The sequence below is a fragment of the Emydura macquarii genome, unplaced genomic scaffold, assembly GCF_026122565.2.
Source record: "Emydura macquarii macquarii isolate MOO-44397 ecotype Brisbane River unplaced genomic scaffold, CSIRO-AGI_Emac_v2 contig_1876, whole genome shotgun sequence".
Taxonomy (NCBI): domain Eukaryota; kingdom Metazoa; phylum Chordata; order Testudines; family Chelidae; genus Emydura; species Emydura macquarii.
In genome coordinates this window covers 27064575-27077862 of record NW_027132013.1, presented here as the reverse complement: position 1 = coordinate 27077862, position 13288 = coordinate 27064575, and the positions used below count along the sequence as shown (strand labels likewise).

The 13288-nt window shown below is 37.7% G+C and overlaps 1 protein-coding gene across 3 annotated transcripts in view; it reads left to right on the top strand.

The window, feature by feature from the left end:
* Window positions 1-13288, top strand: part of RYR3 (ryanodine receptor 3) — a 477864-nt gene that overhangs the window by 419003 nt on the left and 45573 nt on the right. For all 3 annotated transcript variants that reach the window (XM_067558027.1, XM_067558029.1, XM_067558028.1), the window contains 11 exons: window positions 3330-3429; window positions 3635-3714; window positions 4030-4106; window positions 5157-5230; window positions 5492-5509; window positions 5976-6056; window positions 6546-6634; window positions 7200-7328; window positions 7708-7812; window positions 10529-10610; window positions 10949-12276. In XM_067558027.1, coding sequence (XP_067414128.1) covers window positions 3330-3429; window positions 3635-3714; window positions 4030-4106; window positions 5157-5230; window positions 5492-5509; window positions 5976-6056; window positions 6546-6634; window positions 7200-7328; window positions 7708-7812; window positions 10529-10610; window positions 10949-12276 — 2163 coding nt within the window. The remainder of the gene's footprint in view (window positions 1-3329; window positions 3430-3634; window positions 3715-4029; window positions 4107-5156; window positions 5231-5491; window positions 5510-5975; window positions 6057-6545; window positions 6635-7199; window positions 7329-7707; window positions 7813-10528; window positions 10611-10948; window positions 12277-13288) is intronic.

Below are 13288 nucleotides of genomic sequence, written 5' to 3'. Positions count from 1 at the left end.
TCCGCTACCACTTCTGCCACAAGGTCTACACAAAATCTGGCAGGACAGAACATGGGTCATCCTGATCACCTCCTTCTGGCCCCAACAGTTCCAATTTCCCAACCTTCTATGGATGTCATCCCAACCACCAATCATCCCACGCTAAAGTTCCCTGAGCACCTGACCCAGCTGAATGACAAGATCAAGAACCCTGATCTGTGTCTGCTCCACCTCAGAGCTTGGTATTTGGATAGGCATCATCCTTAGAACGTTCATGCTCCACAGCCATTTGAGACATCCTCTCTAACAGGAGAAAGGACTCTGCTAGAAAATGTTACCTAGCTAAATGGAAGTGCTCCTCTTCGTGAGCACTCCAAAGAGGCATTATGCCAGAGATTACAGATATTCCTCTCATCTTGGACTACACCCTATCTTTGGAAATATCATGTTTGTCCATCAACTCCTTGTGAGTCCATTTGGCAGCAATCAGAGTATGTCATCCACCTTTTCAGGGCTACTTGGTCTTCTGACAAGTAGATTCCGGAAAGGCCTAATAAGAACCTTCCTACCTACTCACCTACCTTCCCACCTACTCCCCAGTGGGGCCTGAACCTCATTCTTCCTGTACTCACAAGCCTCCCCCTTTTGAGCCTTTAGCTATTTGCTCATGTCACTCCTTTCCATGAAGGTCACTTTCCTTCTAGCCATCACCTCAGTGAAAAGGGCTGTCAAACCTGGAGCAATGATCACAAATCCTACATAAGCTTTATTCCATATGTCTACACTCCAAATTCATCACCTAAAGTTCTGGAATTTCACATTAACGAATCCATTCACTTACCTGTGACCAGATGTCCCGATATTATTGGGACTGTCCTGATATTAGGGGCTTTGTCTTATATATGCAACTATACTTGCCCCCCCCCCAAAAGTCCCTATTTTTCACACTTGCTGTCTGGTCACCCTTCCTGTGTTCTTCACAAAACCACATCTTCCTCAGAGGAACAAAGACTCCACTCCCTCAATTTTCAGCAGGCCTTGGCTTTTTAACTACAGAGAATAAAACCAATCAGGAAATCCCTGAGACTGTTGCTGTATCAGAAAGAGCCAGAGGGCATGCCATCTCCACCCAGAGAATCTCCAAATGCATCTCTGGCTGCATGCTACTCTGCTTTCAGCTTTCAGACCTCTGTCCCTCCCACCCCTATGGGTAAGAGCTCATTCCACCAGACTGCAAGCAACAACTGTGGGCCATGGCATCTTTTCAGGAGGTACCCTTCCTGGACATCTGTAAAGCAGCCACATGGGGCTCTGTTCATACATTTGCAAGACACTATGCCCTGGTGCAGGACTCTTCTGTTGATCCCTTCTTTGGAATAGCAGTATTCTGCTTAGGCCTACTGTCTACATCCTTACACCCTCCTCATACTTAGGTACTGTTTGTCAGTCACTCTCACTAGAATTCAACAGGGACCATCACTCGAAGAAGAAGAAGTTACTTATCTGTACCTGGAGGTTCTTTGAGATGCATGGTCACTATCCGCCCTCCTTCCCCTCTGCTTTCAAATTCTTTAGCTCCGGGGACACGATGCACATACATAACCTACAGTGGAAAACAGAAAGGGACCACAAATCTCAAAGTAAACTCCAGTTACAGGTAAGTATCCTCCTCATTTGGAATTTCTGCTCAGTGGTGGTGGTTAATTATTTGTAGTACAATAGTGACTAGAGACCCCCCCACTGCAATCAGAGGTCCATTGTGCTAGGTATGTTGAAACATGTAACCCTTCTGACAGGCAGAGCCAGCAGCAGCAAATGGCTGGGTTCTATATCTAGGGGTTCATGTCAATGATACAACACCAAACCGGCTCGAGCCCCCACCCAGTCACCTGGGAAATCACACATTATCCCCTGGGTGCCCCCAAAAGGCAATACTTCCCCTCTCGCAAGCACAGAGTCTGAGTGTAGAAAGTAAACTTTTTAATAAAAGGAAGGAAGTAACACAGCACTGGTTTGGGAAAACAGTGCAAACAGAATTCATGAACACAATAAGCTGAACACACCCCATCCTAGAGGACATGGGGCATGTCCTCTCCATTCTTGCTTTCCCCTGCCCTACTGACCATCATAGTTGCACTGTCCACCTCTCAGTTGTGGGACTCCTGCCACTAGCCAGGCGTGGGCTTGACTGGTCCCCTCTGCTGCACTAGCCGCCTGTAGGCATCCAACCGCTGTAGGCTCCTGCCACCTTCTGGTCCCATCCGCTGTTGGCTCCCACCACCTCCGGGCCTTGCTGAATCCCCTCTGCTGGCTCCCCTCAGTCTCTTGAGGTTTCCCAGTTCCTTTAGTGATTTCAGCTCTTAGTGAGTTTCAGCTGTCAGCTTTCATTGTAGGAAAAACCTTCTACTGACACAGGAGCAATGTCGCTGCTTTTGTTAACAAAACAAACATATATAACATATATAAAAATATAACTAACTTATAGCAATTTTGAATATTTTCATATAATTGTCAGATGGAAATATAGTAGTACACCAATCTGTCAGGCTTTATTGGTTTACCTAACATTATAACTGATTTGAATACCATATTAGTGGTGTACGCACTGGATATAACCAACAAATACGCACACAGATTGACATAGAAGTCAAATGCCACTGAAAATGTCAGTACAAATACATCATAAAAATACACAATAATTTGAATAATAAAAAACACTCCATTAAAGAGATTAAAACATGCAGGCGATGGGCAGGAAGCAGCAGCATGAGGGGAAGGACTGGTTTAGACAGTGATATCCAGGAATGATAAAGATTCTGCAGAGAAAGGGAGGTGGTTTTAGCCAGATATTTTGCAGCCTTTAATAAAGTTCAAATGTATTTTAGGGGCTGAAATAACTTAAAGGACAGTTCTTATTTCACTTTATTTTACCCACTTCTAATTTTATGACCATATTTGGTATAAGCACATAGATCTATAATAAACTAAATCCATCCTTAGAATCAGGCAATGTTGCCTATTTTAAATATTCTTATTGCTGAATATTTTGCACCCAGTGTATTCACCCTTTTGTAGAGATGTACAGATGAGGAATAGATGAATGCATGAACAGAAGGTTTACAGAGTAAAAACACTGTGTATAACCAACAACCTTTTAAAAGTTGGGCCAGTTTGAGAAAGAAACCTATCTTCTGGCCACCTGGTACATTATGGATCAGATTCTGTGGTTCAGCTAAGCACTGCCTGAATGCAGCTCATCTGACTCCCTAGCTGTACGGGTCATGCTGTATGTAAAATGCAAATAGTGCATTCAGTTGGTGTTAACTACATTTTTGTGTTTCCAAACTCAGGAGAAAGAAATGGAAAAGCAGAAAACTCTTTATCAGCAAGCTCGTCTGCACGATCGTGGAGCAGCTGAGATGGTTCTTCAGATGATTAGTGCAAGCAAAGGTAAAGTTCTGTGAAGTATTAAAATTATGTTAAACCAATATGCAATTATGTAAATATGTCAGATAGCTTACTAAGTGAATGGTATATAATACATCAAAATTAAATGCACATTATGAACTGCATTAAGTATAGTTTCTGTTCTATTTTTCCAGTGTAGTCAGTTATGTGAGCACAGGTTTTAATTATTATATAATTGTTTTGACAGGCGAACTGGGCCCCATGGTTATTGAAACATTAAAACTTGGCATTGCCATTCTAAATGCTGGTAACACCTTAGTTCAGCAGGTAACAACATTTAACTTCTACAAGCCTTCTCTTTCTAAAGGAAGCATGTTATTTTGAAAATGTTAGTTTATTACTACTATTCTTATGTTAGGAGGAGTTTGGTTAATTTTATGTTAAAAAAATGTGGAGGGTAATATTCTGGCTGGTTGAATAGTTAGATACATATTAACATGGTTAAGGCTAGCGCAAACTACCTTTTAATATGAGCAAAGATCAAATATGTTGCTGGCCAGTTTTGTCAATATGACCATGATAATTTGGCAAATAGTCAAATTATAATTTCTATATAGTTTTTCCTAAATCTCTTCCCTACAGAAAATGTTAGACTACCTTAAAGAGAAGAAGGATGCTGGATTTTTTCAGTCTCTCTCTGGCTTAATGCAATCTTGCAGGTAAAAGAATAAACCATGTTGTTACAGTTTTAGTAGCATCTAGGTTGGTGGCTAATTGCTCAGAGTTGGTGCATTTTGAAGGTTTGGATTACAGCAGTCGCCGACTGAGCTGGGAATTGATTTAGAGGGAATTGTATTTGTGGATCTTAGGCATTTAAGAAGAGTACATTCGTCTGTGGAATATTCTTCCTAGAAAAAATAAAGCGCAGGCTGACCTTGTACTTCTTAGCAAGCACACATAAGAGTAATACAGCATTTGGTAGACTTTAGATCAGTGGTGATCTGCAGTTACAGGGCCCGTTGCCCATGTGTTTCCGGACAATGGTAAAAATAACTTCACTTGAAGACAGACAATAAAATGTAAAGGACACTTGAAACAATATGCTAGTGTTTCAGTTTTTGGTTTTAATATTCACAGTGTGATTAAAGACAAGTGCATATGTCACTGTGGAACTCAATAAACTTCACAAGCTAAAAAAAATTAAAATGTATTCTGATTATAGAAATAAAATTATTTCACCAGTGTATTGAGAGAGGTTACCATCTTCTGTACTGGGAATTGAGCTTTGCTGTATTAACAATTGAAAATCAATCTTTCAATAGGTTTTGAGCTCAGAAGACAATTAGACTCTCAAAACGTTCCTTTTAAATTATAACAGTTTGGTAGAAACCATAATGAATGAGAAATAAATTGAACTCTAATTATGACCTCTTGGCAGGGGGACATGATTGAATCAATATGCAGAACAATATTTGGGTCCCTTTTCTCCTCTACATATATATGTGTAACTCCATTTGATATGAATAGAAGTGATAGGTGTGTATCGAGAGGAGATTTAGACCTGTATCTTTTCAGAAACAGACACTGGACCCTTATCCCCCTCCAAATCATTTTATTTAAAACATGTTTCATTTAATACATACGAATCTGTGAATATCACAATGGGTAAAACGTGTGGGTCAAGGCCTCCAGAGAGTTCATGGAGGAAATTAATTTTGCCACTACATACAGCAGCAGAACTTTCTCAATTTTCTGTGCTTTGTTAAAAGTGTTCTTGACTTGAATGCATTTGAGAGACAGAATAAAGCAGAAGGCCTTGGGATGGTTACTGAAGAAGGAACTCGTGAGTATAATGAATAAAACCCATTTAATTCAAGTAATGATTAAAGAGTTTATTATGCTTCCTCCTAAAACTGGAATTTTCAGGGCTGTTATAGCACATTGCTGTCTTTATTGATAGCCTCATTAAAAATTAGGATTACACTAGACTTTTTAACATGGTTAATGTTTATTAAAATTCTAGCAGTAAACATTTTAACAGAAATTCTCTTGTAACTTACAATTTGCTTATCCTCTATTCTTATTATTTTTCTTTGATCCACAGTCATCGTTCGTGAGCGTGGTACGTTTGGGTTTACAGCTTTTGATGCTATTGTGTGTTGCAAATACAGAAAGAAATCTTCTTTAATTGCATCTTCCCAGACATCCTTTAGGTTTAGTTTTATGGTCTGCAGCAGGTTGCGTGCTGAGCTTGGACAAAGAGTTTGATGCTTAATTAAAGAAGTGTCTTTCATATTTAAGGCATGGTTTTATTGACAACTAACCATTTACTTATTAGAACTTTAGTCCAGTAGTTTTTACCATGAATGCATTGGAGTGCTAAATATTTTGGCTTTTGCTTTTTCTGTCTCATAATTTGTTTTATTATCATTACTCTCAATACATTTATTTAAAATTACTTTATAGCAGCTTACAGTATTTGCTTTTTATTAGTATCACTTATTTTGAAGGACGCTGTTTGAAGAATATATGTTTTGCATGTTTCATAATGAACAATGGTCACATTCATTGTACTGTATATTTTCAAGGTGAGAAAGTGCTACAGAATGATGAGTTTACGCGTGATCTATTTAGATTTTTACAACTGCTTTGTGAAGGTCATAACAATGGTAAGTAGATTGGAATGAATTTTCAGGAAAGGATGTTTGTATTCATACTCTTAAAAGGAAGGACAGTAGTCCTTTGTATTGATGTGATTCAAATTGGCTTTTTTTTTTGGCTAACGGTAATTCAGTCAACACTCCAAGATAAAGTGGTTCTTCAAAATGCTACAAGTCATGCAATCTAATTAACTTTCACTCTTTAACTAGCCATCTTAATGACATTCCAGAATTTATGCATATAATCATTAATAGAAAAATGGATGGCAAGATATTCACAAAAAGGTTCTTGTGATGTCTTTAAATGAGGAAATATTTTAATAAAATTTCAAGAATGTTTAATAAACCATCAGTGCTTTTAAGTGCAGTACATATGAAATGGTCTTTCACAACTAGTAGCTATAAGAGTAACTTTCCTCTTTAATATACTGGAATAATCTCCTCTTTGTTGTTTCCTATACATACATATTTATCAACACAAATTATTTGTGATTTCAGATTTTCAGAATTTCCTGCGTACGCAGATGGGCAACACTACAACAGTGAATATTATTATCAGCACTGTTGACTATCTCTTACGTCTTCAGGTAAAAAAAGACAAAGACAAAACAAAGAATAAAATATTCCCCTTCCCTTCCACTTTTGTGAGGCTAACACGAGGAGCAGTACTAATTTTGTGTAGTCTTAGCACTGGAAGGATCACAAAGATCACTCTGTGCCCATCCCTGTGCAGGTGACTGAAGAAGCTGCCTGCACCCTCTGTTCCTCACCTGGTGCACATGCTCATGGCTGCACGTGATATTTTGGATGGATTTAATTTAATTTGTGATTACTAGTGTGGTAATCCTGTATTGAAGTCAACTTGTAACTAAAGCTTAATATTAAAGTGTACCGCACTTTTTACCTACATTTTTATCTTCACCTGTCAGATGCGCCTTGGTAAAACTTAGCGTTAACGCGTTTCAGTATTACTCACTGCAGAATACATAATCAGACAAAAATGTAGAACATTATTGTGATTAGAAATAAAAGAACATAAAAATATGAAATCCTACCTCCCATTTCAGCTTCTGTTGATGTGATGATGAATGGCAATTGCTGAACATATAATATGAGAATGGAAAAATATAACATATTGTCATTTGTTCTTAGGAATCAATTAGTGACTTCTATTGGTACTATTCAGGAAAAAATGTGATTGATGAATCTGGACAGCGTAACTTCTCTAAAGCTTTGGCTGTGACCAAACAAATTTTCAACTCACTTACAGAATATATCCAGGTAAATGAAAATCTGACACAGGAATGTTCATATTTCAATATTTACAAGAAATGTATTTATATATACATAGGCATATCCTCAGCTGGTATAAATCAGCAATTGGCATAGCTTCATCTTCATTGATTTGAATTGAGTTATGCTGAATTACACCAGCTCTGGATCTGGTCCATAACGTAAAAATATATAGATATTTGTGTGATTGTCTGTATACTTAACATTCACAACCTATGTGGTAATTACATTTGGAAGGCATTCTAGAATAACTGCATGGAAGATTGTACTTATTTCTTGGATTACTCAAATAGGAGCCTTAAATTGGAAAAGTATTTCTTATCCTGATTGATGCTTATAGAAAATATGTGTTTTTCTTAATTTTTAGGGTCCTTGCATAGGTAACCAGCAGAGTCTGGCTCACAGTAGGCTGTGGGATGCAGTTGTTGGCTTTCTTCATGTCTTTGCTAATATGCAAATGAAACTCTCTAAGGTATTTTCAGTTGTTCAACAATTATCTTGCATCTATATTGTCAGCGTAAAATGCAATAAAATATGTAGTGAAAGCTATAAATCAATCAGGCATGCCATCTCTGTTCAGTTGTGTACAGCATTCTTATTTTCATTATGTAACAAATAGCCCTAACCTTAGATGATTGTCCTAGAAAAAACTGTTGGGCCTTCTGCTGAATGGATTATAATTCTTCTATGCTTAAGTGACTCAGCTAACCTCTTAAACATGTCTGCATATAGTGCGCTTCGATTATCTCTTTAGATACATTTCACTCATCACCTAATTGCCCTAATATGGCTAAGGAACTTTTTTTTTAAAAGGCTAGCCTACATGTACCATGTTAATGAGTCTGAAGTTTTTTATTCATAGCCACTTTAAATAACCTCAGGTGGTTTTTGCTTTTTTCAAAAGATTTATCTCTGAAATGAGGTGCTTTTCATTAGTTGAGAACATTCAGGTGATGCACTTAAGTTCTACAGTTTTCAAAGATGTTTAACGTTTTCAGCAATAGCTATGTAACAAGAAAGTTCATGAAAACGGTAAAATCTCTCAATACAATAGAAATTTTATATAGCACCCATTATATTTGCTTTAGATTTTAAAAAATTATAGTAAAATATTTTAAATAAATAAATAATATATTCATTTCACTGATAGGGTACTTGCATCTATGTCAAAAAAGAACAGAACTCATTACCATATTTACAGTTTGCATTTTGATAATGGATGCAGCATATTTTTAAAAGTCCTTCTACCAACTTTCTCCCTCTTCAGTAGAACTGTGTGGGAATGGGATTTTCCATTCCACACACACACAAAAAATTTTAAAAAAATTCTAAATTGGAATGAAAAACAAAATCTCAAAATATTTTGCAGGAAGAAAAGGCCAGAAAATGCCATTTTGGGAAAAATGAAAAATGTTTTGACTTGCTGGGTTCTTGGTCTGCCCTGTTGGGCTGCCAAAGAGTCAGAGATTTTGAGAAACCAGGCTCCCCAAAAGCAAGGGAGGTGGTGGGGGGAGGAAGTGTGTGGGAGCCTGGGAAGGTGAGACAGGCTGCTTGCTTGTTTGGTTTCCATCAAAAGTTTCAATGGCATCAATTTGTTCCCGCAGAACATATTGGTTTCATTAAATTGGTAATTTCCAATGGAAAATTTTCCATCAGATAATTTTCAACAAACTTTACTCTCCAGTTTACTGTCCTCCTTCCTAAAAGTCCCATGAGATATTAGCCTTCCTTCCAGCTTAGGAGAGCTGGATGGGGCTCTTTGACACCCATCAATATTGTTCTTGGATTGGCCATAGTTGTTTCTGTGGAAGAACATAAAGTGTTTGCCTGCTTTTAAGGAGCCAGAGGCTCAACATTTGAATGTGAATATCTTGCCTGGTGTTCGGAAGAAATCACATGACTAATAACTAGCCCCTGTGTTTCTGATGTGTTACCTTCAAGATGAACTAGTGTGTTTTTATTGTATTTTGTACTGTATTCTGGAGTTGAATTAAACTGACTTAACATTGATAAACACAAGCTACACAAAAAAGTACAAAATACTGGTTTTACAGTTTTCTAAAGTCAGTCTGCTTTTATATTTTTGATTAATGTCAATAACCATGTCATTTTCTAGTAATAAAAATATGAACTTTGCTAATTTGCATGCATGTCTGGGAGTTGCCACTGCAGATTACCAAATTTTGTCACTTAGTGATTGAGCAAACATAAAGGGAAAAAAAATCAAGATTACTTAATCACAAAATGTTCATTTACTTTGATATCTGTGATTTAGTTTTAGTTACCCATCTGTAATCTCACCCATGGATAAACTGACCCTCTTGAGTTCATCCACCGCTCAATTTAGATGTAAACGTTCATAAAAATGCTTTGACCGTCTCAAAAACCAAATTGATGTGTATACAAATATATACAGTATGGGGATAAGGAAGTACAGGGTGGGGAAAACTGGGATCAAAACAGAGCTGATGCCTCTAGGGACCAGCTGGTCTCACCTTAGATGTACAACCTCCACATCAGGAGAAAAGAGAGCCACTACTGCCAGACACAGCCACTCCCGACACTTGACAGGACCAGCCATTCTCTTGCAGCAATGGTTCTCTCACTTCCAGGCAGCATCCCCCTCCCTTCCCTGTTCTCTCTTCCCCTTTGACGTACATATAAGCTTCCTTCCCACTCCTTAAAATTGTACCATAAATCTTGGGCAAAAATTTCAAACCAGGATGCCTAAAGTTAGGCACCTAAATTCATATAGGGCTTGTTACATTAATTAATGTACTCTGGTATATTCTGTAAACATATTAAAATTTTAGTAATATGAATCCTAATATATTGTGCTACTAAATCTTTTCTGAGAACTGAGGGGGAATGTATTTTTTGCATGAATTCTGTCATATATAGATTAGCAAATTTAATAAGATTCTCCTTCACTAATAATGTCCACTGCAGTAGTCCTTGATACTTTATTACAATATACCCCAATGCTCACACATCTGCTCTAGTTGGGCACATTGTATTGTTTGAGATTATTGATAATATATCGTTATAGTAATGACAGTGAATGATTCTGATGTGTCCGGTTTGCTAGGACTGCATGTGATGACCATTCCAAGTGCTATTTCTTCCTATTAGACGTATCTTTTCTTAATAAGAAAAGGAAAAAAATGTGTGCTCCATTTATGTTGCAGGATTCCAGTCAGATTGAATTACTTAAGGAATTGTTGGATCTCCTGAAGGATATGGTTGTGATGCTGTTGTCACTACTTGAAGGTCAGATCTATTTTTTATGATTATGTATTATTACATTCAGTGATATGAAGCTGAGCTGTCACAATGCAATAATTAATCTTTCAGAATTGTTCTTTAATTACATTTTTATTATGCCAGTGCAAAAAGCTGTTTTGTGTTTATTAAAAATTGTTCAGAAGAGGTGCACGTAATGTTGAAAGAGCAAGGACAATGCAGAAAAACATGTTTAAAAGAAAATTATGTAGATTTAAGAATGAAATGGTTTTTGTAGTGTTTCTGAACATAAATATGAAATTAATTTACTTTTAATTGCATTTATACATAAATCAAATAACTAATTATTTTAACATACAATGTAGGCAATGTTGTAAATGGGACTATTGGAAAACAGATGGTGGACACACTGGTAGAATCATCTAGCAATGTAGAAATGATCTTGAAGTTCTTCGACATGTTCCTCAAATTGAAAGACCTAACCAGCTCAGATGCTTTCAAAGAATATGATCCAGATAGTAAAGGCATCATCTCAAAGAAAGAATTCCAGAAAGCAATGGAAGGTCAGAAGCAATACACACAGTCAGAGCTTGAATTCCTGCTGTCCTGTGCAGAGGCTGATGAAAATGACATGTTTAATTATGTTGATTTTGTGGACAGATTCCATGAGCCAGCCAAAGACATTGGATTTAATGTGGCAGTCTTGTTAACTAATCTTTCAGAGCACATGCCAAATGATTCACGCCTACAGTGCTTACTAGATCCAGCAGAAAGTGTACTTAATTACTTTGAACCTTACCTTGGCCGCATTGAAATAATGGGAGGAGCCAAGAAAATTGAGAGAGTTTACTTTGAAATCAGTGAGTCCAGTAGAACCCAGTGGGAGAAACCACAGGTGAAAGAATCCAAAAGGCAGTTTATATTTGATGTTGTAAATGAAGGTGGCGAACAAGAGAAAATGGAGCTGTTTGTGAATTTCTGTGAAGACACAATCTTTGAAATGCAGTTAGCATCTCAGATCTCTGAATCAGATTCACCTGAACGACCTGAAGAGGAGGAAGAAGAGGAGCCTTATTATGTAATGGAAGTTGGAGATGATGAGGAAGAAGAGGAAAAATCTCTGGAATCAGCTTCAGCTTTTGCAATGGCCTGTGTTGCAGTGAAGAGGAATGCTGCCAACTTTTTAAAAATGGTCACTTTAAGGAACCTAAGGAAACAGTACAGAAAAGTTAGAAAGATGACTATAAAGGAATTGGTGAAAGTGTTTTTCTCCTTTTTCTGGACGCTATTTGTAGGGTTATTCCAGTTGTTCTTCACCATCATATGGGGGATTTTCCAAATTCTCTGGAGTACTGTGTTTGGGGGTGGCCTGGTTGAAGGAGCCAAAAACATCAAAGTTACCAAAATATTAGGGGACATGCCTGACCCAACACAGTTTGGAATCCATGATGACGTCCTGGAAGCAGAGAAGGTCGAAGGTTCTGAGCATGGCGTTAGAGTTGAACTTGTGCAGTTTGTGAAAGGTGAAAAAGGAGAAACTGACATAATGTTGGATATTTTTGGCATTCATGCAAAGAAAGAAGGTGGCTCAAAACATGGTCATGATGCTGGACTTGGTGATGTTGCAGAAATAATTGGTACAGATACCCCTCCATCTTTGGAAAGCACTGTTCGTAAGAAAAGAAAAGCACAGGTAGGTGGAACAAATGTATTTTTCCTTACAGCAAAAATGTATTATAGATTACTAAAAATTCCAGTAATAACTGAATTTATTTGCCCACAACATGCCTACAGTGGAGCACCTATGGGGGGGGACATCTCAAAGAACCATCATTACTGCACAAGGTGAGTAACTCCCTCTTGCTGTAACTGTGATTCTTCGAGATATGATGAAGACGTGTATTCCACAACCCATCCTCCATCCCCTCTGCATCAGAGTCTCATCTCTGGGCATTCGGTGCACAGGTACTGAGAGGGATCGGGGCAGTGCTGCCTCATATAGCCAGGAGGAGGGATTACAGCCACAAATCATGAACACTGCCCCTCTACCGGTACTGCTAGGCAAAATTCTCCAGCTCCAGCACACTGGGCTCTCACACAACTAAGTGGAATACACATCTGCATCACATCTCGAAGAACCACAGTTACAGTAAGTAACCATTACTTCTGTCCATAGCTCCAATTTGTTAATTAATGCAATCAATCAAAACTGTGAATTTATAAATCTGTATAAATTATAAAATTTACAATTCTCATGTATGTGAATTATGTAAGTTATCCAGTTAGAGAACAGAAATAATATTATGTGACATGTAACCAATCAATGGAGCTCAAAGTGCAAATTTTACAATCTAGTATACAATTCAAAATTGGCTTTCAGTGAATCGTTTTAACTAAAAACTGCTTTTCATGAGTATCCACACTAATAAAACTTGAGTGCTTGGGCATTGAAAAGTTAGTGTAAAAAGTTCTCAAACTGAAATTCACTTTAGTATTTGTGGGGGGGAAATAAATTACTGTTTACTCAGCTACAGTTCCTCTGGTACCAAAGTGCAGTTAGGAGAAGCCACAAAGACGCCTTTTGAGGTTTCATTGTAGATTTTATGAGGAAGAAGAAAAAAAATGGTGCAAGTAGACAATAGCCTGCCACTTGAAAAACCTGAATTCATGACTCTGCTCCTCTACGGACTTCCTGTGTGATCTTT